Source organism: Arvicanthis niloticus, chromosome 2 (assembly GCF_011762505.2).
Source record: "Arvicanthis niloticus isolate mArvNil1 chromosome 2, mArvNil1.pat.X, whole genome shotgun sequence".
Lineage (NCBI taxonomy): Eukaryota > Metazoa > Chordata > Mammalia > Rodentia > Muridae > Arvicanthis > Arvicanthis niloticus.
The window spans coordinates 84,446,905-84,472,866 of record NC_047659.1 but is presented as its reverse complement, the minus strand read 5'-3'; the positions used below and the strand labels follow the sequence as shown (position 1 = coordinate 84,472,866).

At 40.1% G+C, this 25,962-nt stretch overlaps 1 protein-coding gene across 1 annotated transcript in view; it reads left to right on the top strand.

The window, feature by feature from the left end:
* Ryr3 (ryanodine receptor 3) overlaps positions 1-25,962 on the top strand; it is a 290,856-nt gene that overhangs the window by 72,726 nt on the left and 192,168 nt on the right. The window contains exons 17-26 of the mRNA XM_076928313.1: positions 1,786-1,890; positions 3,559-3,662; positions 4,810-4,893; positions 7,197-7,356; positions 9,193-9,340; positions 10,810-11,015; positions 11,574-11,748; positions 21,796-22,004; positions 23,767-23,942; positions 25,259-25,295. Coding sequence (XP_076784428.1) covers positions 1,786-1,890; positions 3,559-3,662; positions 4,810-4,893; positions 7,197-7,356; positions 9,193-9,340; positions 10,810-11,015; positions 11,574-11,748; positions 21,796-22,004; positions 23,767-23,942; positions 25,259-25,295 — 1,404 coding nt within the window. The remainder of the gene's footprint in view (positions 1-1,785; positions 1,891-3,558; positions 3,663-4,809; positions 4,894-7,196; positions 7,357-9,192; positions 9,341-10,809; positions 11,016-11,573; positions 11,749-21,795; positions 22,005-23,766; positions 23,943-25,258; positions 25,296-25,962) is intronic.

Here is a 25,962-nt window from a genome sequence, read left to right as displayed (position 1 = left end):
TTGGAAATAAAAGAGCTGTATATCATCATAACATCGAGTCCTGAGAGCTTTGATGTCCAGACCCAAACCTGAGTTTTAAGGGCTGTGTAAGAAAGGCAATGCTCCTAGCCAATAAGAAAATTCTCTTTGAAGAGATATAGTTTATACCATGAACTCTTGAAGAGATGTGGCTCATTACCATGAATACCTTTTAATATTTTAGAGTCTATCATTCTGTGAAATTATTGTCATAGGAGAACTTAGATACAAGATACTCAGAGTCTTCCCTGGGGCACATTAAAGAATACTTTGTAGGCTAAAAATTATTTGCTAGAGCATTTAATGCTTATCCCAACCAGATTCCTTCTTGATGACTGCTCCAGTTTCTCACTGAATGCTAGGACAGAGGAGCCCATCTCTATGCAGTCACACCAGGGCCTGAGACTCTCAGGAGACAGTTATCAAGCCCAGGCTGCTTTGTCCCACGTTATCTTTTGAAACCACTGAGATTAGGATTTAGACTTATTTATGGAGGTTACTTTCCCCAGCAAGTGTATTCCCCCCACCCTTTTTTGATGCTTTTTGGTTCCTGTAGCCTGAAAATCTACTTTGGGGCTACAATCAACTATGCAACACTTAGGTTATACAGATGGCCTTTAATTAACCAACAAAACCCATGTGCAGTTATAACTTGTCTACTAATAACCTCCCCATTGTGTTCCTCATCAAAAAATCATACCACTTTCCCAAATGACTTTTTCATAATTAGATTACAATGATTTTTTAAATGTGTTTAGATTTTTGTTCATTCTTTGAGAATTTCATAGAGTGTAAAATATTCTCTCCACAAGCTCCCTCCATCAATGCCCCACAATTTAAATATGGATTTATAGTAATAGAAACCCTAGTAATCACTGTAATAAAGCTGGGGTTGGAAAGCCAATCTCAGAGGTTGTCCTGAGGTAGGCAGCTGGGTCCTCTCTCCTGTTCAGAGCTAACAAGCAAGTATGAGTCCAATGATAGCCATCTTCCATGAGCCAAAGGAAGTTAGAATCTGTTTTTTTATTTGGATCTCTCATTCTTTAGAAACTGTCAAACAATAGACATGAAAATAATAATAATGACAGCGAATTAAAGAAATAGAAGAAAACAAAGTTGGCCCTCAGTTTGTGGCTTCTATGGAGAGAAAGGAACTAAGTACCAGGAAAGCAGAGAAACATCCTTGGTGTTACCAGCTTTTCAGAAAAGGCTTCCCCAAGGGAGTGAATGTATTAAATAATAAGTATTTAAATGGTATGGAGTGTGTGTGTGTGTATGTGTGTGTGTGTGTGTGTGTGTATTTGAGAGTTTGTGTATATTGTATGTCTCTATGTATGTGTATGTATGCATGAATATGTATACGTATCAATGTGTGTATGTGAGTGTGTGTTTATGTGTGTGTGTGTGTGTGTGTGTGTGTGTGTGTGTGTGTGTATGTGTGCATGTTTCTGTGCTACAGGGCACATGTAGAGATCAGAGAACAGCTTTCTTGAGTTGATTCTCTTTCCACGCTGGGATGGGAAGGTTTTGAATACAGGTATATGTGTTGGAGTTTTCCAGTAAGGTTCAGGTCAGATGTGTGAAGGCAGAAACTCAGTAGTCATCTGGAATAATTTAAGAAGTTGGGAAGGGTCAGACCCATGCACAGCACTGAGTTCTAAATAGTGCCGCCCCTCCTCATTGGTAGTGAATTCAGCTGGGGCATTGGAGACTTCAGTCCAGTTCATTCTCGTAGCTCTGGCTTTTCTCTTGCTCCTTTTTCTTCAGGTTGTTTTGCCACTTCACCTAGAGAAGATCAGAGACAGACTGGCTGAGAACATCCATGAGCTTTGGGGAATGAATAAAATAGAACTCGGCTGGACTTTTGGCAAAGTAGGTGCTTCAGTGGCCAGCGCCAGGTGGATTGTCCTATTGGGAGGAAGGGTTTCTTGGATTCTATTTGTTTGAGAATGGTAATGGTGAACCAAAATGTTCTTCTTCCTCCAACCGGTCTAACCTTTGCAGTATTCAGTAGCAGCCCAGTCTTCAGTCCCTCTGCAGCCAGCATGGAAGAGATCAACTCTCCACAGGCACACTGGGACCCCATGTCCCATCTTACCTCCTAACTCTTGTTTCTTTTGTTAGAGACCTGGGGATGCAGCCATGTCTCTGCACCTCTCATATTTCTCTTTCTTCCCTTCAGAAAAAGCAGTCTCTGAGTGGGTGCTTGTAGCAGGCTGATCCATCATTTTGAATCAGAAGTTGTTTAACAGGGCTCTCAGATGTATCACTAAGATTAATGGGGACCGGAGGGGGTTAGGGAGTCTCTTGCCCGGGAAAGCATTTTTCAGAAAGAATGTAAATGACTTTGCTCTGTGATTTGTAGAAGGTCACTTCTGGAAGCAGAAAGATAGGTGAGTTTTAAAGCTTCCTGTGACCCCAACACTCTCTAGTGATACATATTCTTTTAATTACTGAAAAGGCCCCTGCACGCTAACACGTATGTGTGTCCATAGTTGCCACACAAACAGTGTCCTTATAAATGATCACCTTTCTGCAGTATGCTCGTGAAGTCTGTCCTTCATAGAAGTCAACACAACTTACTGTCATTCTAACAAATATTTTATCACTATTTTCAACTTCATTAGACTGTTGACTTCAGCTGGGTGAAGCTCTCTGCTCTAGTTTTTAAGCTCGTAAAATCTGGATTAGTACACACAAGTATTTGCTAAGTGACTAAATGAATAAAGGGGTGAGTTAATGCTCAGATTCTTACTGTTCAGTGCAAGAGTCACTTACGGCTGCTGAGAGGTTGAGGAGTAGCTAAATGGGATTGTGGTGTGTTTGTGGTCGTAAAACTTACAGAGTGTTTGTTTAATTTTTGTTCATTTGTTTTAGTTCTAGCTATCCTGAAATGATATCTATAAACCAGGCTAGTCTTGAACTCACAGATCCATCTGCCTCTACCTCCTGGATACTGGGATTAAAGGCATATGCCATCATGCCTGTCTTCACACTGGATTTTTAAGACTTGTTTTTACATTATTTTTATTCTTACTCTTATAAAAACACAATATATTACATGTATGGAGCTAAATAAAGTATCTTATTAAAATTAATTTGATCCATCCAATTCTTTTGTTTTTCTAACATGGTTTTAATAAACTTTTGAGATTACACATGTGATCCATATCTGTAGCCCTTCGTGGTGAAAGGCTCCAGTAACAATATGTATCCTCCAGTAACAATATGGTGACATGAATTTTTAACAAAAGCATGGCTACTGCCTATAAAAAATAATAACATACTTCTCTGGAAAATTATATTCTAAGTGCAGACACCTGTCTTAAAGTACATCCACAGAGTTTAAGACATTGACAAGGTGGGAGCTATGTATAAAACTCCTAAGAGAATCACATGCATCCACCTATCAGCAAGTTGCTGTCTTTGTCCTGTCTGATATGGATTGCCTGAGCCCTGGAAGGCTGTTCATTTTTGTTTTTACAGGACAGTGTCAGCTGTCAAGACTTGAATTCTCTTCTCTCTTCCATTGTCACCTAGGTGCGGGATGACAACAAAAGACAGCATCCCTGCCTTGTGGAGTTTTCAAAGCTCCCTGAAACTGAGAAGAATTATAACCTGCAGATGTCAACGGAAACCTTGAAGTGAGTGTTTAATTGAATGCAGACTAGACAGTGAGTGGATGATTTGATGCATTGTAACTAAACTGCAAAGGTGTGTCTCTCTTGTCTACAAACATAGCACACTGATAAATCATAGGCAGTACTGATTCTTCATGTCACAGAGTTTAGCGTAGTAAGGAGCTGACCCACATTAGTATTTAGTGTATATATTTCTCCAGAGATCATTTGCCTTTTGCTGTTTTTCTGGAAATAAGAACAATGCAGGAGGCAGGGGCAGGGGAGAGAAGGAGAGAAATACAATCAAAGGACCAAATGCTACTGTGGTTCGTGTTAAATTGAGTAAAAAATAAGATAGTGTTGAAACCAAAGGAAAATAGAGTTTGATTACTAAAATCCCAAGTCTTTTTAATCAACTTTCAATTGTGCCATGATCTCATATATAATCCCAGACTCCCTAGTCCACGTGGACCTCCCAGAATTCCCTTTGTGACAGTTGACTGTTGTTTCTTTGTATTTCCCTGTTCTTTGTCAGTGCAGAATACTCTAACATTGTCTGTTGACATAACAAAAATGTCATAGGCTTACATACATGCTATCTTTAACTTTACTATGCTTTTTGAGAAATTGTTTTATGTATCTTGGTTCATCATGTAAAACTTAAGATGCTGTATAGACTTCAAGCAGCAAGCATTTGCTGACCTAAAGATTTGATGTTAGAATCCTGTCTATTCTATGAAGCCAACTCCTTGATATAATTCAAAGTGAATTTATAAACTAAAAAATGTCTCCATGTGGGGCAATTAATAAGCTTCTCTTTCATGTTCTTATGCTTGCTATCACCTAAATCAGAAGTTTGCACATTATGGCCTGTGGGACAAACAAACCAGCCATCTGCTTCTGTAAATACATTTACATTGCAACAAAGCCAGGCTCATTGGTTTTCACATTATTAGTGGCTACCTTTACCCTCTAATGGCAGAGTTGGGTAGCTGTAACAGAGATATATGGTACACAAGGCCTTGCTGTCAGCCTCTTTACAGAATATGTTGGTCAACCTCTGGTCTAAATTAATAGCTTTTGTCCACTTAACCAGCTCAGACATGGGTTGGGGTTCTTATTACCCTTCATCTTTCAGTTGACGCAAGTCTTTTCCTGTGTTACATTGTAGAACCTTGCTGGCCCTGGGGTGCCACATTGCTCATGTTAATCCAGCTGCAGAAGAGGATCTAAAGAAAGTCAAACTGCCCAAAAAGTAGGTGAATTTTCTAATGGCTCAAGCATAATGTGAAAGCTGGGTGGGTTGGAGGCCATGGACAAAGGCAGATGACAGGTTTTGTATCATATTAGAATGTTCCTCCAGTTACTTAGATGACACTGGGACCCTCAGAAGATGCCTACTGCAAAAGAAGCATTTCAGAGTCCCCTCTCTTTTTGCACCTTCTTCCCATACCTAATGCCACTGTGCTTAATTTTTAGCTAGGTAGTATGCAGACCTCAAATGAATGCACTCTGGTGGATAAGAAGAACAGTTGGCAAAAGACCTTGGATATGGTTTCTTGTCACTGCAGAGGCTCATTCCATTCCTCTGACACTAGGATAACACATATTCTTAAGGACATGAGAATCTGTACGAAGATTCCATTTGCCTCTCTATATCTGTGTGCCTCTCTATATCTCTCTATATCTACTATCTATTCTATCTCTACATTCAGACAGTTTCTCACTGGTACATCTGCTGGCTTATTCACTGTTTTGTTCTCTTGCTCCTCAGTGCCAGCTCTGGGTACACAATAAAACACAAGTGTCCCGAGTGGAGCCAAAGCAGGGCCATCCTTAATGAAAGGCTTACCATCAGTATCCTTCTAAGCTCTCAAACCAATGAGTCAGTCTCCTGAAATCATAGCTCCTGATGTCAAGGAAATCATATCTAAGTGATGACATCTGGAGAAGCACACTTCCAGCTGAGGTTGCTAGAACCAGCGCATACTGATGCATGTTGAGGCTGCCAGAAGCAGCTGTCTGGAGAAGGTTGCAACCAGACAGTCTTCTATTACTAGCATAGATTCTGTATCTCATGCTCTGCAGAGTATTCTACATAGAATTGGCCCAAACTATCATGTTCAAGTTCTTGCTCTAGTCTGGGCAGTTAGTAGTCCTAAAGCCTGTGGGCATCTCTGGACTTATATTTTCAAGTGGATATAATTAACTACTCTGGAGATAGTTACCCTATTCTCAATGTACTCAACCTTCCCCCTTATGCATATATCTACCTGACTCATAGAAAGCTCTTTCACATTTGCATGCTATGTTGCAAATTATAGGCATTTGAGGCCATGACTCCTGGAATGGAGAGCTAACTGCAAAAGTCACTTCATGCTCACAAATTTTCAGCTGTCATGGCCTTATGTTTTAATTCCAAGAGGAAAGGTTGGGCTTTGCAAGACTGGGTAGCCATTCTATGCTAATTTATAAGAAAGCCTTTAGTTCAACATTTTATCTTTGTCAATCTGGTTTTAACATTTTGTATTCCTAAGTAGAATGGAGGGGTTTCTGATGACATTGCAACATGCTAAATGTGTCCTTCATTTTCAGGGCACATAAGGAGTTTTCTTATATATAAAGGTAGATTTGTGTTATTAACTGTTTTCTTCAATGTTATCCTTTAAAATCTATAAGATATATTAGTTATAAGATGCTACATTCAAGACTTTATCTGTAAACTCATAGTAGTGTTTATTTTATCAGCCAAAGGGGAGATTTTTGTCTCTGCCTTTATTTGCTTAGTGATATATATATTGTATTACGTATAATATATAATATTTATATATTATATTATAATATTTATATATTATATGTAATATTTTTATATATGTACATATATGTGTATATATGTATATGATCTTAATAAAACTGATTAATACACAGACTCATTACTGTTTACAATACTGAGCATGACTATGAGTGCTCAGCCATAGATGAATTAATTGTACCAACCCCCACACCAGAAGCTCAGGAATCACCCCAGAAGAAGGTACAGGAAGAGTTAGAGTGCAGGAAAAAGTACTGTGAAATTCTGTCTTCTTGACATAGCATGAACTGGCACCTGTGGTTATCTGTAGAGACAGCTATAGTTATCAACAGAAGACCCATTCGAGATTGAGCCAGTAAAAACTTTTCAACATGATGTGGGAGCTGTTCCAGGGCCCTACCTTCCACTAAGGAGCTATTGGTGGTTGATGGTTGTCTGCTAGGGAAGGGGAGTTACTTGTCTTTGAGGGGTGACTACTGGTAAGTTACCCATGCTCTACTGGATCACCCCACACCAATGCACAAATGGGAAGTTCTAACTGGACTCAATGCACTATTTAAAAAGAAGACATGAAATTTGAAGTGGGGAAGGTTGTAGGGAGAATTGAGGTAATTGAAGGGAAGTCGTAGGGTATTGATATACATTATATGTATATGAGAATTTCAAAAAATAAATTTGTAAAAATCTAGAAAAGGAGAATCATATGCATCTACTCAAAATTTGTATGCTTTTTCATTTACTTATAGCTATATGATGTCCAATGGCTATAAGCCAGCCCCTTTGGATTTGTCTGATGTGAAGCTGTTACCACCTCAAGAAATTTTAGTGGATAAGCTTGCAGAAAATGCACACAATGTTTGGGCAAAGGACAGAATAAAACAAGGATGGACCTATGGCATTCAACAGGTGAGGAGTGTTGAGTCAAGCATGCTAGAGAAGTAGGTATGGTCATCTATCAAAATGTCATTTTGCTGTGAAGCATGTGAGATTGGAATATGGGCAATGCCCTTGTGCTCTATCTCTCACAGTGTGGTCTGCTTATTATTTATAGAATCATGGACTAGGTGAAATTTGTAACAGTCACATTGACATTGGCTACAGATATCATTTCAATTTATAGAAGTGGATAAAGATTATCTTTTCTTTAGTTAGAGATTCACTGATAAAATGTCCTCTGTTTGCACTTTATCTCAGCCTCTCTTATATTTTTTCACTGTACACAGTTAGGTTTTCATGATACCCTCAAAGGCCAGGATTAGGATCAAATCAATATCCTGAACCACTAATTTTTCTGGGATGGGTCAACATCATGGGTCAGCAGGAGTTCTGACATGATCCCAAATAATAAACCACTGAGTTATTCAAGGGGAAATGGCTTAGAAATAGAGTGAAGCAACCTGACCAGAAGCCACACACACATACATACCAAAATATATATAAACACACACACATACACATAAACATACACATACATACACATAAACATACATACCCAAACATACATAAACACATACACATAAACATACATATGCACACACACAAACATACACAAACACACACACTCTTCAGGCCACTGAACTAAGGACCCCTGGGCAGAGCTAGAACTTGGCTATGAAGTAACCTAACAGCTAGGATCATAGCAAGAATTCAGGCTGAGTTTAAAAATCATGATTCACTGCAAACCATGTGACACCCTTTTTCCTTAAATTACTTTCCTCATTTCTTAATTATTAAGGGCTAGTATTCAGAAAGTTCATATGAGTTAACTCATACATCAGCCTCTATGGTTTGTTTTTTTTTCATCACTGTGACAAATACCCACAGAAGCAACTTAAAGAAAGGGGGGTTCTCAGTTTAGCACATGGCTACAGCAGTTTAGTCTGTGGAGGCAAGAACTTGTAGTACAGCTTGTTTGTATATTCCTGGATCAGGAAGCAGAACAAGATGGGGCCATCACCTATAAATGCTTGCCCGCCCCACTCGATGTCTCTCTTGGACCAGCACAGCCTTACCTCTTAAAAGATTCCACAGGCTCCTCAAAACAACAATAGAAGCTGAAAACAGATGTTCAAACACATGGGGCTGTGAAGGATATTCAGTTTCAAACTATGAACTCTCCCAAACTTAGTTCCAGAAAATCTGGAAGGCAAGAAGAATACAGGAAAAATAAAAGGCATGACCTGGAAGCCAGGAGGTTTGAAGAGTGTACCATGCACCTTGGTTTGAGTGACTTTTCTTACATTTGACCTTTTGTTACTTTCTTCATAGTTTCTCCTAAAAAAACTAAAGATGACCCCTCTGCCCAGTGTACCTTTTGAGACAAGGTGGACATGCTTTGCCTCTGCCACTCTGTCTAGTGTCTCTCTGATAACGTAAGATAGTGCCATGATGGGGAGTCAACAGTTAAACAGAAGCATGAATTTTCTTACACTGTTCCCATAGGCTGAACCTTGGGAGTGAAGATTCCTGACCAACTTCATGACACTTTATTTTATTTGCAGGTTGGCATAATTAAAGTGTATTTTTAATACTAGCTTTGAGCATTAGTAAGATTTCTTCTTTTATACTCATTTAATCCTGAAGAGAAGTGGCAAATATGCACACTGCTAAATATCAAGCCACATGGGAGAAATCTAATAGACTAGAATGAGCCAGCCAAGCAGACAGGAGTATGTAAGTAGGATGGGCTGCTTGTAAAACTGAAATGTGTTTTCTTGGCACCTTTCCTTTGGCTTCACATAGGATTTGAAGAATAAAAGAAATCCCCGCCTGGTGCCATATGCATTACTAGATGAACGCACCAAGAAATCAAACAGGGACAGCCTGCGTGAAGCTGTGCGGACATTTGTTGGTTATGGATATAACATTGAGCCATCAGACCAAGAACTAGGTAATGAGCTGTGATCATCCATTCTCACAACACTTTACAAAGCAAGTCCTCTTCTGGGAAATGTTACCTTTATAGAGGTCTAATTTTTACCATTGGAAATGGTATGTTTTTAATGGTAAAGTTCCTCAAATGTGATATCTTATGCTTAGAGAATTTCATATGTACACACAATGAGTTCTCCTCTTGTCCCATGCATCCTCCCCATAAGTCTTATAAGATGTGGCCTCACCTTCCCTCTCCTTCCAAATTTGTATCTTTTTTGTTTTTATAACCTACCAAGTCCAATTTGTGCTGCCTAATGGCGAATTTTAGAAGGTGTGACTTTGATTTCTGTAAAGCTCCATCCCATTGACAGACTATTTTTATTGAAAATGCATACAATCAATCCCAGTCCTGATTTCGGCTCTATCTTCTCCCAAACCTTCTCCACCTCCCTACATTCAATCCCATGACTTCATCTTCTTTTTTCACCCTTTAGAAAACAGACAAAAATAAAACCAGAATTGAAGAAAAAAAAACAATGAAAATCCCAGAATCACAGATACACATGCATACATACCAAATCCTCAAAAACATAATTGGAAACCATTTACAAATATACAAGCAAAATACCAGTAAGATTTTTTAGAAATGTACAATCAAAGCAACATGAGCCAAAAAACATCTACAAAAACACCACGAATTTGTTTCGTTTTGTTTTGTTTTGTATTGTCAATCTACTGCTGTGCATGAATCCTGCCCTTACGTGTTGTTGATATACCCAGTGAGACTCCACTGGGGGAAAAATGGTTTTTTTTTTTTCCAAGAAGTTGCCAATTGGAGATAGATTCTTGGTTAGGGATGGGAAGTCACCTCCACTTTCCCTTTTTAGTGCTGGCTTGAACCGCCTTGCTTATTGATAGATATCTTTACAATGCATACTTCTGTGATCCAGACCTGTAGCAAACACATTTTTCTCTAGGGTAGCTAAGCTTTTCAGGATGCCTCGTTATAAAGCCAGATCACCTTTATTTTCTCTCATCCTCCAAAACATGAGTACCTGGTCATTTAAGGGTCCAGAAATGACATTTCAAATTAAATTCTATTACTGTCAAAATTGTCGGTTCACCCAGGAAGTACCAAAGGCCATGGTGTTTCATGAGATAGAATCAGTCCTGACTTCAGATATTTTATCCTGTTTATTATGATTCTAAACAAGTGATTGAACATTTGTGACCCTTGGTTTTTTTCATCTTGGCCTTATAAAATTATTGTGAAGAAATCACTATGAATTTCTAATAAAAGGTGGATCGAGTTGTTGTGATATCAGTATTGACGAGTGTCATGGTGTAAACAAAATGACTTATTGGACAGTGGGAGTTCTATGGCCCTGTTAGTTGTTGATGTCAAGTTCTTTAAGGGAAACTACATCATCATTAAAAATCTTGACCTCTCTTTCCTTCCTCCCCATCTTCTGCTTCTCACAGTAGCTGACCCTACTGTCGAGAAGGTCAGCATAGACAAGATCCGATTTTTCCGGGTAGAACGGTCATATGCAGTAAAATCTGGAAAGTGGTACTTTGAATTTGAAGTGGTAACTGGAGGAGACATGCGTGTTGGCTGGGCCAGGCCAGGCTGTCGTCCTGACATTGAGCTGGGGGCTGATGACCAAGCCTTCGTATTTGAAGGCAGCAGGGTGAGTCCATTCATAGCCACATTCAATCGGTACAAGTTTACTTTTCCAGACTTTTCCTTGGAGGCTGTCTACATTTTAGGCTTCACAGAGAACATCCACTGCCCCTAGATAATAGTCATTGAATGAATATTGCATAATGATTGCTTCTTTGTTCTTGATTCTGGGAAAGGGTAAAAATATATCCCATATCCGTATCCTTACAGAAATCATCTCTACTTCATCCAAGATGGCTGGTGCCACTCCAGATGTAACTCACTTAATACAGTGAAGCCAATATATTGAGTTTTTTTTTTTTACATGCTTTAGAAAAAAATGTGTTTGTAGCCAAGGCTGAGTATGAACCAAAAGACTCAGGCCATCTTATCACAAGAGGCTTGTGTGTCTCCATTTCATTCATCTGTAAGATACACAGTGCTCCTATGAGCTGTGCATGATAGACTATCACAATCACTTTCATTTAAAAGTTAAGGCATCCTTCTACTGTGGCCACTTTGTCAGCTTGCTGGCATTCTCAGGTATTTTCCTCTTCTACTCAAAGCCTGTGGTCTTGTTTTGCAGGGTCAGCGTTGGCATCAAGGCAGTGGGTATTTTGGACGAACTTGGCAGCCAGGAGATGTGGTAGGGTGCATGATTAACCTGGATGATGCCTCCATGGTCTTCACACTGAATGGGGAGCTGCTCATCACCAACAAAGGCTCTGAACTTGCCTTCGCAGACTATGAGATCGAGAATGGTAATCTGTCACTCCGTCCTCCCTTACTCTTTGGGGTTGAAAGAAAACCAGGGTGAGCTGACAGAGCTCTGAGCCCCTCTATTGAGAGTACATTATCCTTTGCATATTTCAAACTCTAAAGGAGATGGTCACCTCTTGCTGCAGTTTCTGAAAAAACCAAGGCAAATAATAGTGATAGTCAGCATGTGCTCATAAATATAAATTCTGTACTGAGGCTAATTCTATGCCCTGTACCTTGGCATTTTAAGATCCCCCAGGTTTGCTTATAGTACAATGGAAATGCTAATTGTGTATGGTGGAATGTCCTTGGCAGGAGAGAAAAAAAAATCAGTGGATTAAAGAGTTATTCTTTTCTTCTGATTTGAATTGTCAGTCTGCATGTTTGTGTAATTGAACTTGATGCTTTGATGAGAACCATTGGAACACAATAGCTAGACTTAGCTGTTCCTGTGAATGAAATATAATTTATTTTGAAATTCAAACAACTGTGAAACCAAAGCAGAGTTGTGCTTATTATTGGCCGTGGATGGAGGACAATCAGTGCAATGCTTCCAGCAACACAAAGGAGTAGTTAGAGCTTATTATTATCTGTCTACATGGCCATATAAGATGTACACAGATTGTTGGCATATGGAGAAAGAGTGTTGGACTACAAACTGGCAAATCTGCTCCTTTTAAACTGTGCAACTCCTGTGGAAACTGCTTGACTGTTCTGGGCTTTATATTCTTCATCTTTTAAAATACAATGATAGATGAAATACATTCCATTATTCTTCTCAGACAGGAAATTGTGACAGTGACATAACACAGCTGTGTGCTCACCCCTGTGCTGTGTACTATGCTGCATGCTTACCCTGTGCTGTGTGCTGTGCTGCACTCAGCTTTGTAATTGTGGCTAAGAAGGATGTTGTTCTCGCCTGGAGACAAGGGCCCTTATCCTGCAGCTGTGTACTTGTGTCATCTTATCTGACTTTCTTTAACCTCTTTGGGCCTTATTTCCCCCTCTGTAAATGATTAAGACTACCTGTAGCACTGGCTTTCTGGGAAGTTTTGAAAACAAGGAGTCTGTCTCTAAAACATCAGAGACATGTAACTGTGTCAGCAAAAGAACCAAGATATAAATAGCCATGCTCCTGTGACAGAAATGTTCATTATTTAAAGAATGGACTTTTTACAGCCACCTGTTGTAGGCAATGTACCTGTTCAGCTGAACCACTCAAGAGATTCCCAGAGTCTAATGATTTGGGGAAATAGGAAGGTTGAAGCTGAATCTGTTTTCCTAGAAAAAAGGGATCACTAAATATAAGATAGTAGTTTGGAAAGATGGGTAGGGAGACAAGATATTGCTGAAGGAATGGCAACTGTGCTGGCAAATATGGCTATGAGAGGGACCACAGCAGGTGATAGCAGAACAGTGTAGGTGAGCCATCCCTTGGTCCCCGCTCACCCATGGGCACTGCTGCATTTCTGAGGTCAGGAAGATAGTGAGATACATTGGTGTTTCACCAAAGATAGTAGGAAGAGTCCAAAGCCCAACACTTTTTTCCTGGCGTTGTTATTATGTGAAGCAGAAGGAGATTATGTATCTACCTGCCTTCAGTTCCTTTATAAGATGGGAATCTTGTCTGACTTGCAGTGTTGAAAATTTTGTGAAGATTGTATAGCTTCACATTAAGTGTAAAGCCTAGATACTCAAGGTATCAAATGTGCAAGGTACAGAAATGTCGAATTTCGACTCCACAGCAGAATCCTTTGATTCCTACATCCTGCCCAGAGGCTCTGGAGATTTGCACATACATATCCATTGGACTAATGCAGGAGCAGATGTAAGTAGTGGCAGTGTGAACAATTCCTGTTCTAATTGTGGAGTAAGTAAGATAAAAATAGGAAAAGGTGACTAAGAATGCAAAATAGTAGCTTATAAATGGTAAATGACTAATGTAGAGTGAAGAAAGTCTCCACAAGCGACATCTGAATTGAATGGTGAATATAGTATCCAGAATGACACTTTCATTACATTTCTCCTTAGAATCACTCTAAGATACAAGGGGGCTAGTGTTGAGGTGGCAGGAACCTTCAGGGAGGAGTAAAACAGTAAGATGGTAGACATTTATACATGGGATAGATACATGATAGAACTGGCAAGGAAGATGGCCTTACATATCAAGATTCATTCTTCTCATCCAAGAAAGAAGTGCTTACTCTGAGGCAAACATTTTTGCACTCCACTTTGTAAAATGGGCAGATACAGTGTTTGAGCAGAGAGATGCTATCAAGGAGAGAACTGTTTGAGAGTAACTCAGCTTTCAAAGATCATCTGTACTGTGATGAAAGAGATGCTTTTTTCTATGCAGGGCCATGATTTGACCTTCAGAATAACAAATTCTATTATTAGAAAGCTGTCTGATAATAGACTTGTACTGTAATATGTTTGTGCATTATAATGTAGTATTGTATCTGCTTTAATAATACAGAGACAAGATAATTGGAAGGCTCTTTCAGCTCCTGATAGCACAGGAGTTGGCAGGGGGATGGTTGAAAGGAAGCTGATGTGTCTTTCTGCAATAACAACAGCTCAGAGGTCTGGGATAAACATACAGCATCTCTCTGTTCTCTGCAAAATGTGGAAGGAAGGAGCAAATCTTGTTTTGCCTTTTAAAGAGAGCCATCTGTTGAAACTAAACATTTGCTGTCTTGTCATCAACTTAAGGCACAATGACCTATATGCTGGTACTTTTCAGGTCACCAGTGTGTAACCCTGGATCTACAATCCTCAGTAGGAAGTCTTTGATCTTCAGGAGAAAGACTAAGAACAACTATGTCAGGGTGTAGCTTCTCCTTGCCCTCTGAGTTACGAATTCACAGCTGTCTCTATCCTTTTCTGCATCACAGATGCACTTATCTGCTTTGTCGTTTTCTCATTACTGCTCCCTGCCCTGGTCCCCAGCCTAGACCATCATAGTTCTGTTTTGTTTTGTTTTGTTTTGTTTTGTTTTGTTTTGTTTTGTTTTGTTTTGTTTCAAGACAGAGTTTCTCTGTGTGTATAGTCATGGCTGTCCTGGAACTTACTTTGTAGACCAGGCTGGCCTCAAACTCAGAAATCCACCTGCCTCTGCCTCCCAAGTGCTGGGATTAAAGGCATGCGCCACCACTGCCCAGCTTTTCTTACTTTTTTTTTTTTTTTTTTTTTTTGTCATCATAGTTTTTAATATTGTCACAGCCTTGGGTATCTGGAAGCTCAAAAATCTCTCAAAGTGAAAGCTTTGATGTTAGTCTTCACATTCCTTCTACTTAAAAGAAAGAGACAAAAAAACAGTCCTGAAGATCCTGCCAGACCTCGGGATGAGATGGTTGGCAGAGCATTTGGTGTATGCAGTCCCCTGAGGACCATCCTGCCTCTTGCTGTAAGGTCTTCGGGGGCTACAGGGGCACCCTTTCATGTTGTTTCTGCCCGTTGGGCTGTCTAAAAGACCCCAGGACTCTGCTAACAGCTAGGAGGTAGGAAATAAAACTTATTTGAGGGAAATGCTTCTGCCATCTGTGCCTTTGTGCCAAAGGGCCCTATTAATTCTCTGCTAGACAGGGACTGTGAGCAGAAGCTGAATGTGGCATTGAAGTGCTGCCTCTTGTTTCCTGAGTTTTCTTTTGGTTTGGTTTGGTTTGGTTTGGTTTGGTTTGGTTTGGTTTGGTTTGGTTTGGTTTGGTTTGGTTTGGTTTGGTTTAGAGGTGTGTGTGTGTGTGTGTGTGTGTGTGTGTGCCTGCCTGTGTGTGTCTGTGTGTTTTCTGAGCTAGGGTTTCTCTGTGAAGCCCTGATTATTATCCTGGAACTCACTTTGTAGACCAGGTTGGCCTCAAATTCACAAATATCTGCCTGCCTCTGCCTCCTGAGAGCAGAGATTAAAGGCACCACCACCACCTAGTTAAGTGATTGGTATTTTTGTTTGTTTGTTTTTATGTTTCTTTTGAGACAAGTCTCATTTTGTAGCTCTAGCTGTCCTAGAGTAAACCAGGCTGGCCTTAAACTCACAGAGATTCCCCAACTTTTGCTTCCCATATGCTGGCTTCAAAGCTGTTACATCAGGAATTTAATTTTTCTTTCTTTCTTTCTTTCTTTCTTTCTTTCTTTCTTTCTTTTTTTTTTTTTTTTTTGTTGTTGTTGTTGTTGTTACTTGTTTATTTCCTAAGCATCCTAGGCATGCTCCAGCAATCACAGGGTTGTCTCTGAATTCCGTTTTGAGGCTTAGCAGGAAATAAAAAGGATATGTGCATATGCCATGTGGGAGAAATACTCCAAGAATGGTCCAGGGTTACCTAACCACCTCTCTGCATGATCTGTTTCTGCCCTACTGCTCATAGTATTCCGTATGTCCATCTGCAGAGTGAAATGAAATGCCAATAGATCAACAATTGGGTTTTTCAGATCATTGTATCTTTCCAAGCACCAACTACCTGAGATTTAAAAAAAAAAATCAGCACCCCCCCGTCTTCAAGGTTTTCTGCATAGTCAAATCTGTCTGCTGAGTACTGTTAATGGGTAGCAGAGAGGTGGTATTTCTGCTCCTTTTACTTACTTTTCTTCCTCTATCTTCAGTGTCCTTTGGGCTACAAGATTGTTGATTTCTGTGCATAGTGATGGTCCTAATTTGTGACAATTTAATGGTAACACATCATGGCCTTGCCAAGTGGGTCCTATTATCCAGATCAACTCCAGAAAGTCAGTCATGTGGAACCCAATGTACAGGTAGGCCTGTTCCTCTAAAGGCCTAGAGGACTGGTGACTATGTGTCTTCAGTAGCCTAAATCTAGAGGCAAAATGGTGAACTACACAACTCGGCAGCCTTTGCCAAGGAAAGGAAGATCTAGCCAGCCACAACCCGAGTTAGTTTAGAATAGAATTGGACCCTGGCTTCCACTTCTGATGTCTACACTGAAGTTCTAGTCAGGCCACATTGTCCACATACCAATGCTGTAGTTTGCCTGGTAAAATTGATCAAGTTACTTAATTTCCTAAGTCCTGTTTTTCTCATCTATAAAGGGGGCATAAAGAGAGAAATCTGCACAGCAGAAAGCCTTGCCTTCAGAAAACAATGGCCTATATTTGCTGCTGTAGTCTGTTGCATTATTGTTGACCCTCTCCCTTTATCTATCATGCAGAATTATAAACCTAAATAAAATATTCATGCGTCCAGTTAAAAAGTTCCAAAATGGTAAGTCGGTTAGCTAGAGCCCCTTGGATGGAGAGAGAGAGAGAGTTGAGTAAATGTGGCCAGTTATCAAATCTGCTTCTCCAGAGGAGAATGCCTTGTGTAAATTCATCTGTCCTCTATGACTTCCTGGGTGTCCTTTTGCTTGATTCAAGCCTTAGCATCACCTTTTCTTTTGTGTCGCTGAGCATCTGAAGCTGTACCCACTTCACCACCAAGGGGTACCTAACACTTAACTCCATTTTCTCTAGCATTTGTGACTTCTATTGCCTTTATAGTTTTTGGCTCTCCCTGTGTTTGACTCTCCCTGGAAGGGAAGGATCCAGCCCACAGGGATGGTTACTCCACCCTGTACATGATGTCCTCTTCCTGGGGACATACTGCCATTTAAATCCAAGGCACTTATCTCTCTACCACCTATTTGCTCTCTATCATGTTGACTGGCAGCTGGATTGTCACTCAGAGGGTATGGGATCAGTTCTCACTGGTAGTTCTTCTCAGGACCTTGGTCAAGTCTGTTGGTACCTCAAGTCTTCACTTTTAACTTCAGTTGAGGGCTATCTCTTAATAATGATGAAGAACCCACATTCTTAGGAGGAAAGGGAGATCGGTGCAAATAATACCTCTCCCACCTTCAGTTGCCTATTGGTCTGTTTTAAGGCTAAGTCTTCCTACTCTAAATTTTACCCCTGCTGATTTTCCAGCCCACAACTCAGCTCAAGAAGAGAGCATCTTAAGGTTTCCTGGTCTCTGATCAAATCAAGCTGAAAGTGCTTAATATCTGGGCTCTAAGATAAAAGCAACATGGTGATGCATTTCTGGCTTGAACAACCGATGTGCTATCTTGGTATGGAGGTGTTTAACATCAAAAACATTCACTCTTAAATTCCATCCCTTGTCCTCCTATCAGTAAGCTCCTTGAGATTGGGATAATTCTTCTTCATCCTTGAAGTCTTGTTACAACATACATCAGAGCTCCCTAGGCCACTGGGGAACTAGAAACATTTTCCAGTAATCTTTGCTCTACTCTGCAGTCTGATGCCCAGGTAACTTATTTCTAAGTAGCAAGCATAGCATTGCTGGAGCAGCTTCTGGTTGACTGAGATACAGCTTCTCTGGAGTGACAGAGTCAGAGGTCTGGCCCCAAAGCTTGGTGGACATCAGAGGACTTTGTCATTCTGCTAGAAGGACATTAATGTGCTCTAGCTTTAACAATGGTATCAAACATATCTGTATCCTAACTAAGTTCAAATTTTATAATATCACACAGCTAGTATGCAAATGACTTAGTTTCCACTTATGTGACTTACGATTTACATAAAAACATCATGGCAAGTGGGCCCCATAGCTTACCTGGCTAGAGTGGCATATATAATAAGAACACCATGCCTTCGGTGTTCTTGAGTTATTATATGAGTACTTCACAAAGAATGCAGTTTGACATTCGTACACAAGAACAATATAAAAAGCTCCTATTGTTATACATAATGCTCTCAGATTTGCCCTTTTGTTTCCCATAAAGGATAAAAATATAATCACAGAACCCATTCTTTCATATGCTAAAAATAATAATAGTAAAACCATTTCTCTTAGCAGTGGTACCAGTTTTCTTTGTGGGGAGCCCTGGTGCTTGCATGAACCATGAGCCTCAGGGATGTTCCTTCCCTTCCTGGCCCTCTCCGCAGCCTCAGCTGTCTTCCAGCCGCCTGCCTCCCACATCTTCCCAGATCCAAGATAATTAGTGCTTTCCCTACTTTCCTGATTTGTTGGTCTACAATTATGATTTATAAATAACCCACAAACAAGAAAGCCAGACTATTTGAACTTCTGCTTTGGTCTGTTCTGAATTTTTAAATATAATCAGGTCATAGAAGTGAGCTTGGTGAGATACCAGTAGTTAGGAAGGCAGAAAAACATTTTTTTTTCTGGAACATGCTTGACTCTCATATTCCTGTTTAGGTGAAGAGGACAATGGATCAGGAGGATGGGAGACTATAAATTAGCAGAAATGTAGGCTCAGCACTCAATACTCAAAGCACAAAGACCATTGATCTTTCATTTGTCTGATAAGCAGCCTGAGGCCCAAAACAGTTGAGCAATTTGCATTGTCATTTCTTTCTTATTATTAGATTCTGTTCTTTCATGATGTCATATGTGTGCATGTATTCTGATTACAAGACCACACAACTCTCCTTTTTTCTCCCTCCCATCCTTGTCAGTGACCTCTCATTCCCTCAGAGTTCCTTGCCCCAATTCTTGACTTTTGGATTAATTTTTATGACCAGAGCCATCTGTGTAATCATTAGATTGGAACTATTTATTAGAGCTCATGGGGCTTTCAGTAAGGACACAACTGAAGATGTAACTACCACTGGTGATGACTTTATCAATAGCAAATAGTTCATTAGTAAGAGGCAAAGCCCCTTGAGTTCTACTTCCATCCATGCCTGACTGTTGATAGGCCTGTTCTTGTGCAGAGCCAGCGCAGACATCCAAACTACCCATGAGATCGTAATTACAATGGCCATGTCTTACCCAGAAGATGGCATTCCACAGCCCTACTCACTGTCTTCTGACTCATACATTCTTTCAACTGTCTCTTCCAGAATGGTTTTGAAGGGAATCATGTAAATGATAAATGCCTTGCTTAGGTAGGGTTGAACACTCTTCTATCACGTGGGCTCAACACTTTGAGCATTCACCAACATTCAGTGGAAGAGAGGCTTCTCTGATTAAATATGAGTGTAACATTTATCTGAGCTATAAACACAAATATTTAGAAGACAGCTTAACACTATATAAGTGAGGCTGAACAATAACACCCATTTAATTCATTCAGGCCTAAAAGCTGCTCTGCTGTGGGCAATGTGTTTTTAACCATGTTTATAGTACCAGGAATGGATTCCCTCCAGGGGCAGGTCTAAAATTTATTCATAAAACAGTTGGTTAGCCCTGTAAGAGTAGTATGATACACTGTCATTTTAAAAAAGAAACAAATTGCTGTGGGTGCTCTTAAGATATACAATGTAATATCATGAAATATATAAAATGTTAAAATAGTTAAAAAAATTAACATATGCCAAGGACCAGCCTGCGCTTGAAGAAGGGTTCAGAGGAAGGGGTATCTGGGAGTGGCAAAAGAACAACTCATCGTCAAACCATGGGTTACAAGCTAATGTTCTGCTGTCTCTTGAGATAGCTTTTTCTTGCAATTCCAAAAATTCTCTGGATAACTCATCTTTTTCAGAGCAAAAGTCCAGGTCTTTTATTTATATATTAATTCAGTATTTACCCCAGGTTCCCTTTGGATTATCCCATGAATCAGTATAGCATGACCCCAGGCCCTATAGCAAGTACATTTTTTAACATTGCAAATTAATTCAGAGATCTGCCTACCTTTGTAAGCACAAACAATGAGCAAGCTGGGTGGGATTCTGTCCTGAGATTACCATTTTCACCATGCTTGGGCCCAAAGTAGCTCTGCCCCAGGCTGACCTTGAACTCCAGAATCTGCCTGCCTTTGTATCTTCCTAACAAGCTGGCTGATAGTGAAGTTGTCTCTGTTCTTTTAGGTTCATGAAGCTTTTCATATAATTCATATTACATCTTTGTATTTTACATAGTTGAGAAAGTATATACTTTTGAACTCATGTTTTCAGAGTTCTTTCCCACAGCCTTAAGGGTTGTTCTGAAGGTCTCAGTGTTTACCATTTTGCTGAGACATAGACATACCCTTGCCTGGACTCATGCTGCTTCTATTATGGAATCACTAATCTTGGCAGGGAAAATATTTCCTGAAGGAGGAATATAAAATCATATTTTTTTATACAAACAAGCCTTTTGCCCAGCAACCATCAACACTCATTGGGGGCTCACCCTCTGCTAGCTCTGTTCTAGGTACAGGAAACCATGTCACACCTGTCTCTTTCACATGGCCAAGCAGGGCTCAAAAAAATCTATTAATTATCTTAGATAGTAGACCATTTTCTTGAGGTTTATTTGTTTGTTTGCTTGATTGCTTGCTTGCTTGCTTGATTGATTGATTGTTGTTACATTTTTATTTTCTGAGACAGGGTCTTACTGTATAGTCTGAACTAACCTCAAATTCCCTGTGTAGATAGACTGGTCTAGGTTTTGGGATCCTCCTGCCTCACCTCCCAAGGGCTGGGGTTACAGGTGTGCCTTAGCAGGCTCTATGTTATTGTTGTTATAAAAATCTGCTCACCAAGTCATTCTATATGTACTATGGATTGACTTTGTTTTGGTAGTATTTAAAATTTCCCAGGTTCTAAGATAAATTTTGTATCAGTATTTTTTCTGTTTGTTTTTACATGTGTAGGCATGTTATTTGCATGAATGTCTGTGAATCACTTGCATGCCTGGTGCTGACAGAGCTGAAAATAGATACCTTAAGACTAGATAGTTGTAAACTGACACATGGATGCTAGGAATCAAACCTGAGTCTTCTGGAAAAGCATACAGTGTTTTTAACTGTTGAACCATCATCCCAGTCCCTAAGATTTTAGATAATATTCTATACCATGTGGATAAAAGATCTTTTTCATATTTGTTTTACTATTCCATCTTAATATTCTTAGCTGCATGATATTTTTTCATAAATCAGTTTGAACAAAATTCACTTAACTCTCCCATGTACGTAGGTCAATACTGTGTCCAGCATCATACTTCCTATTGTTGATTTGCTGTGCCATGAAGACAGATAATGGTTGTTTCCTATCTTAACTCTTGGGATTCCCAGTTTCAACAGGAACCACAACTCCAGCTTCTCCACAGCTTCCCCCAATGGTGCCTCTGGACTGAGGCTACAATCTTTATTCTGCAGGTTTTGTGCCCATTTGCTCTTTGGGGCTATCCCAGATTGGCCGCATGAATCTTGGAATGGATGCCAGTACCTTCAAGTTTTATACCATGTGTGGACTCCAGGAGGGCTTTGAGCCTTTTGCAGTAAATATGAACCGAGATGTTGCAGTGTGGTTTAGCAAGCGCCTCCCAACATTTGTGAATGTGCCCAAGGATCATCCCCACATAGAGGTAAGATCATACCATGCGTGGTCATGGCAGGGCAAGTGGGCCAAGGCACCCAGTTCTTGCAAAGTCTCCCATCAATAAGCAATGCTTACCTAAGTCTCTACCTTGGCTGCCTTCCAACTACTGCCTTGGGTTTTCATGCTACAGTTTCAGAGCCCTTAACTGGGTACTTATAACATCCCAGGAGAGACAACAGCCTTATACACAATTTTGCAGACTAGCTCCCAGGCTGGATCTTCAGATTCTTTGCCAACTTTCTTATAATGGCATTTTCATGGTACTTCAGAGTCCAGAAACATTTTCTCCATGAAGTTTAATAGTTCTATTTGACATTATATACAATAATAAATATGTATTTTCCTCTATGCTCATAACTTGTCTTTGAGGCCTTGGTTATATTAATGTTGTTTCCAACATTTTAAGCTGAAGTGTGAGGTTTTATTATGGCACTTCCTCCTTTAAGGAAAAAAAAAAAAACCACTAAAGATTGTAAAAAGCAAAGTTTATGTTCTGGATCTGTTTTGATGAGGACTACCATGGTCTTCATGTGATGTACGTGAAGAAAAGGATGCTTCAAACCAGCTTGATTGCAATGTTACTTGGGTTAAAGCCAGTGGTTTGTTTCAACCTGTCTCTAAGTCCTCTTAACTAACCTTCTAAAAGGTCCAAACCTGGAAAACAGCAGCTCTTAATTGTTCCTTCCCCATTGAGCCTCATATTCCTGGGTAGACTTTATTTCTCTGGTTGCTGAATGACTATTGTTTTAGAAGTGGTTCTTACATCTTGGAGGTGTCACACACCTTTGACAGACTAATAGACTCTAGAGATAAGTGAAAATATTCAGGCCACATACACAAATGTGAGAATACTCATGGACCCCAGTATTAGAAGTGTTCTCTCAAGAGAAGAGAAAGGTTTGAGTGAGGGGAGCACATTTCCAGAGGCAAAGGGGAGGGCGAAGGGGGTAAATAACTCTGGGAGGGGGACCTGGAGGAGGGATGTGGGGCAACATTTGGAATTTAAACAAATAAAATAATTTTTTTAAAGATGTATTGGAGTAGGGAGATAACTCAGTTGATAAATTGCTCAGCATGTAAGACCCAACTTCAATCCCCAGAATGCCGTACAACAGAGAGAGGAAGAGAGAGAGAGAGAGAGAGAGAGAGAGAGAGAGAGATTGGCAGACAAAGTAATTATTAATATTGAAGGAACCCCTTTCTGTAATGCCTATAGTTCAGAGCTGTGAATTGTCCCAGGATTTAGAGAAGCCTTGGGATACCTCAGCCCTAAGGCTAGGACACAGATGGAAATCTGTGGGGTCAAAGTGCCCTCTGAGGGATCTTGTGTCTCTTCCTGAGTTTGAGGCTTCCTGGTTCCTTTCTGTTAGACATTCTCATGATGCTCACTGACAAGAGAAATTTTTGGAAAGATTTTCTTTCAAGAATTTATCCTCTGACTTAAAGGCCAGCATTATGTGGACACCACAGTGTATCACCCAGATAACCATACCTCTCTCCAGTATTTGTTCTTCACCCTTGGCCGTGCAGTGAACCTATGGATGAGTTTTACATAACGAATTTCTTCAACCAGGAGCAGAGCTGAAGTTTTTTAGACAAAGCCCACATCATGAATATCATAGTTTTCTGGTAATGCTTATAGTCTGAAGAATGTCATGTTCTATGTTAGGTCAGAGAAAGACAGAGAGACAGGGTCAAGGTCACAAACTCCTCTATGTCAGGGTAAGGACTCATGGTGATGTTCCCAGGTTGTGAGAATTGATGGCACCATGGACAGCCCTCCATGCCTCAAGGTGACCCACAAGACCTTCGGCACGCAGAACAGCAATGCCAACATGATCTACTGCCGCCTGAGCATGCCTGTTGAATGCCATTCCTCTTTCAGCCACAGTCCCTGTCTAGACAGTGAAGCCTTCCAAAAAAGGTGAGGGCATGGAGGAATCCCGTGATTCTCAGACATACCAACTGTATCTGCTCTTAGGTTGCTTTTCTGCTTTTTTTTTAACCACAGGAAATCAGTTTATGGTGGCCTCTGTCCTTTTAGTCAAGCAAAGAAATGGGGATGTAAAGGATTGGGAAGATAATTCTGTCTATAAAGTACTTGCTGTGCAAACATGAACATTTTTATTGAATCCCTAGAATCATGAGGTTTTGTTGTTTGATTGTTTTGCTTCTTTGTTTGTTTGAAGAAAGCTATGGTGGCATATACCTATATTTCCAGTGCTAAAGGGTCAGAAACAGGTCTCAGGTGCTCACTGGCCAGGAAGCCTCTCCACAAACAAATAGATAGAGGCTAAAAAACTCCCCCAGAGGTTAATCTCTGGCCTCTATATTCATGTATATACATGTGAATATGCTCTTATACACACATGTTCATTTGCTCCTATGTGCACATGTACATTCATACATACATGTACCCTTGCATGCATGTACATTTGCACTTCCATACACATTGTGTACATTTGCACTTCCATACACATGCACACATGTACACACAAAGAAATAAGTATTTGTATATGCATACAAGTGTTTGCAAGGGCATGTGTTATATGGAGGTGCACTGCGAAATTAAGAAGCTCATATAGCTAAACAGAGTAACATCTAGAGCAGAAGTTTCTTCTCTCCTTGGAGTCTCTAAACTGGGGCCTCTTTGTATTCATACTTCTTGTAGTTTGGGAGCAAAAAGACCGCTTCTTTGTGAAAGAAAAATTTCTGGGGCCCAATTTCCATCTTTGCAAAGTTATAGGCATTTCCCAACCTTGCCTCTGTGTGACTCTTTGAGTAATGTGATTTCTTCCTTCCTGATAAGGAATGGATTCCTTGCTGTCTTTCTTTCCTTTGATGTCTATTTTTAATCACTGCTGTGTGAATACTTTCTAACCTGTCTTGTCCAAATCTCTTGTAGCAATTCACTATCCATCAAGGTTTTGCATAAGCACAGCTGCTTGAGGGAGCATTGTAACCCATTCAGAAGCAACTCTACCTATGTTATTACAACCCCTCCTTCCTTCTCCACATTAACTTACAACCTGCAGCAGGGGGAATGTTGGAACTCATAGTACTGCCTATGGCAGCAGCTTACAAATGAGCAACTCCCAATACCAATTACAGCCACTTGTGTATAGAAAACAGCCAGTTTCCTAAACCTGCCTTGATCGTTAAAGGTAGATCAATTGCCTGTCAGAACTGTGGGATTCTCTATACAACTGAATAACTAAAACATGGATTATCTCCCCCTAGGAAACAGATGCAAGAAATACTCTCTCACACAACAACAGTAAGTAAATGTGTTCAATTATGGCTTTAATTATTTGATTTGCTCTGCCTGGTGATATGCCCCATACAGCAAAGATTTGTCTAGAGATCTTCTTTAATTGTCAATTACTCTGTCTCATAATATACATTTGGATGCTTCCAGAACATTTGTATGGTGTTTCTTAGATAAGGGAATGAAAACAGAGCTCAACCTGGAGCTCCTAATTGGGTATCATGTGTCCTTGTTGCCCATTTGCCACCAGGGGCCCATCACTGCCTCTGTGATTGAAAGAAACATGAGTTGGAAGAGTCCCAATTAAATCCTTTTGTTTGCACTTTTGTGTCAACTTCTATGAGTTGTTCCCTGGTGTCTCTGTTCAGTGCCAGTAGCAATCTTGAAAGCAATCAAAGAAAGAGCAGGAAGCCAGCCAGAGGATAGAAGCTGCTTCAGGTTCCTTTCCACAGTGACAATAGACAGAAAAAAAAAAATGCTTCCTAATTTCCTCCTTTTATTCTTCCTTAGTGCCTGGCATCTATGGGAGAAGCACATGGCACGCTGTCTATAAAATAACCCTTGAGTTTGTAAACTAAACAGCACCAAAACAAAGATTCTTGATGCAGCAAATTATACCCCTGCTATGTGTGGCAGTATGGTCAGCATATTATATATTATATGTTCCCATTTAATC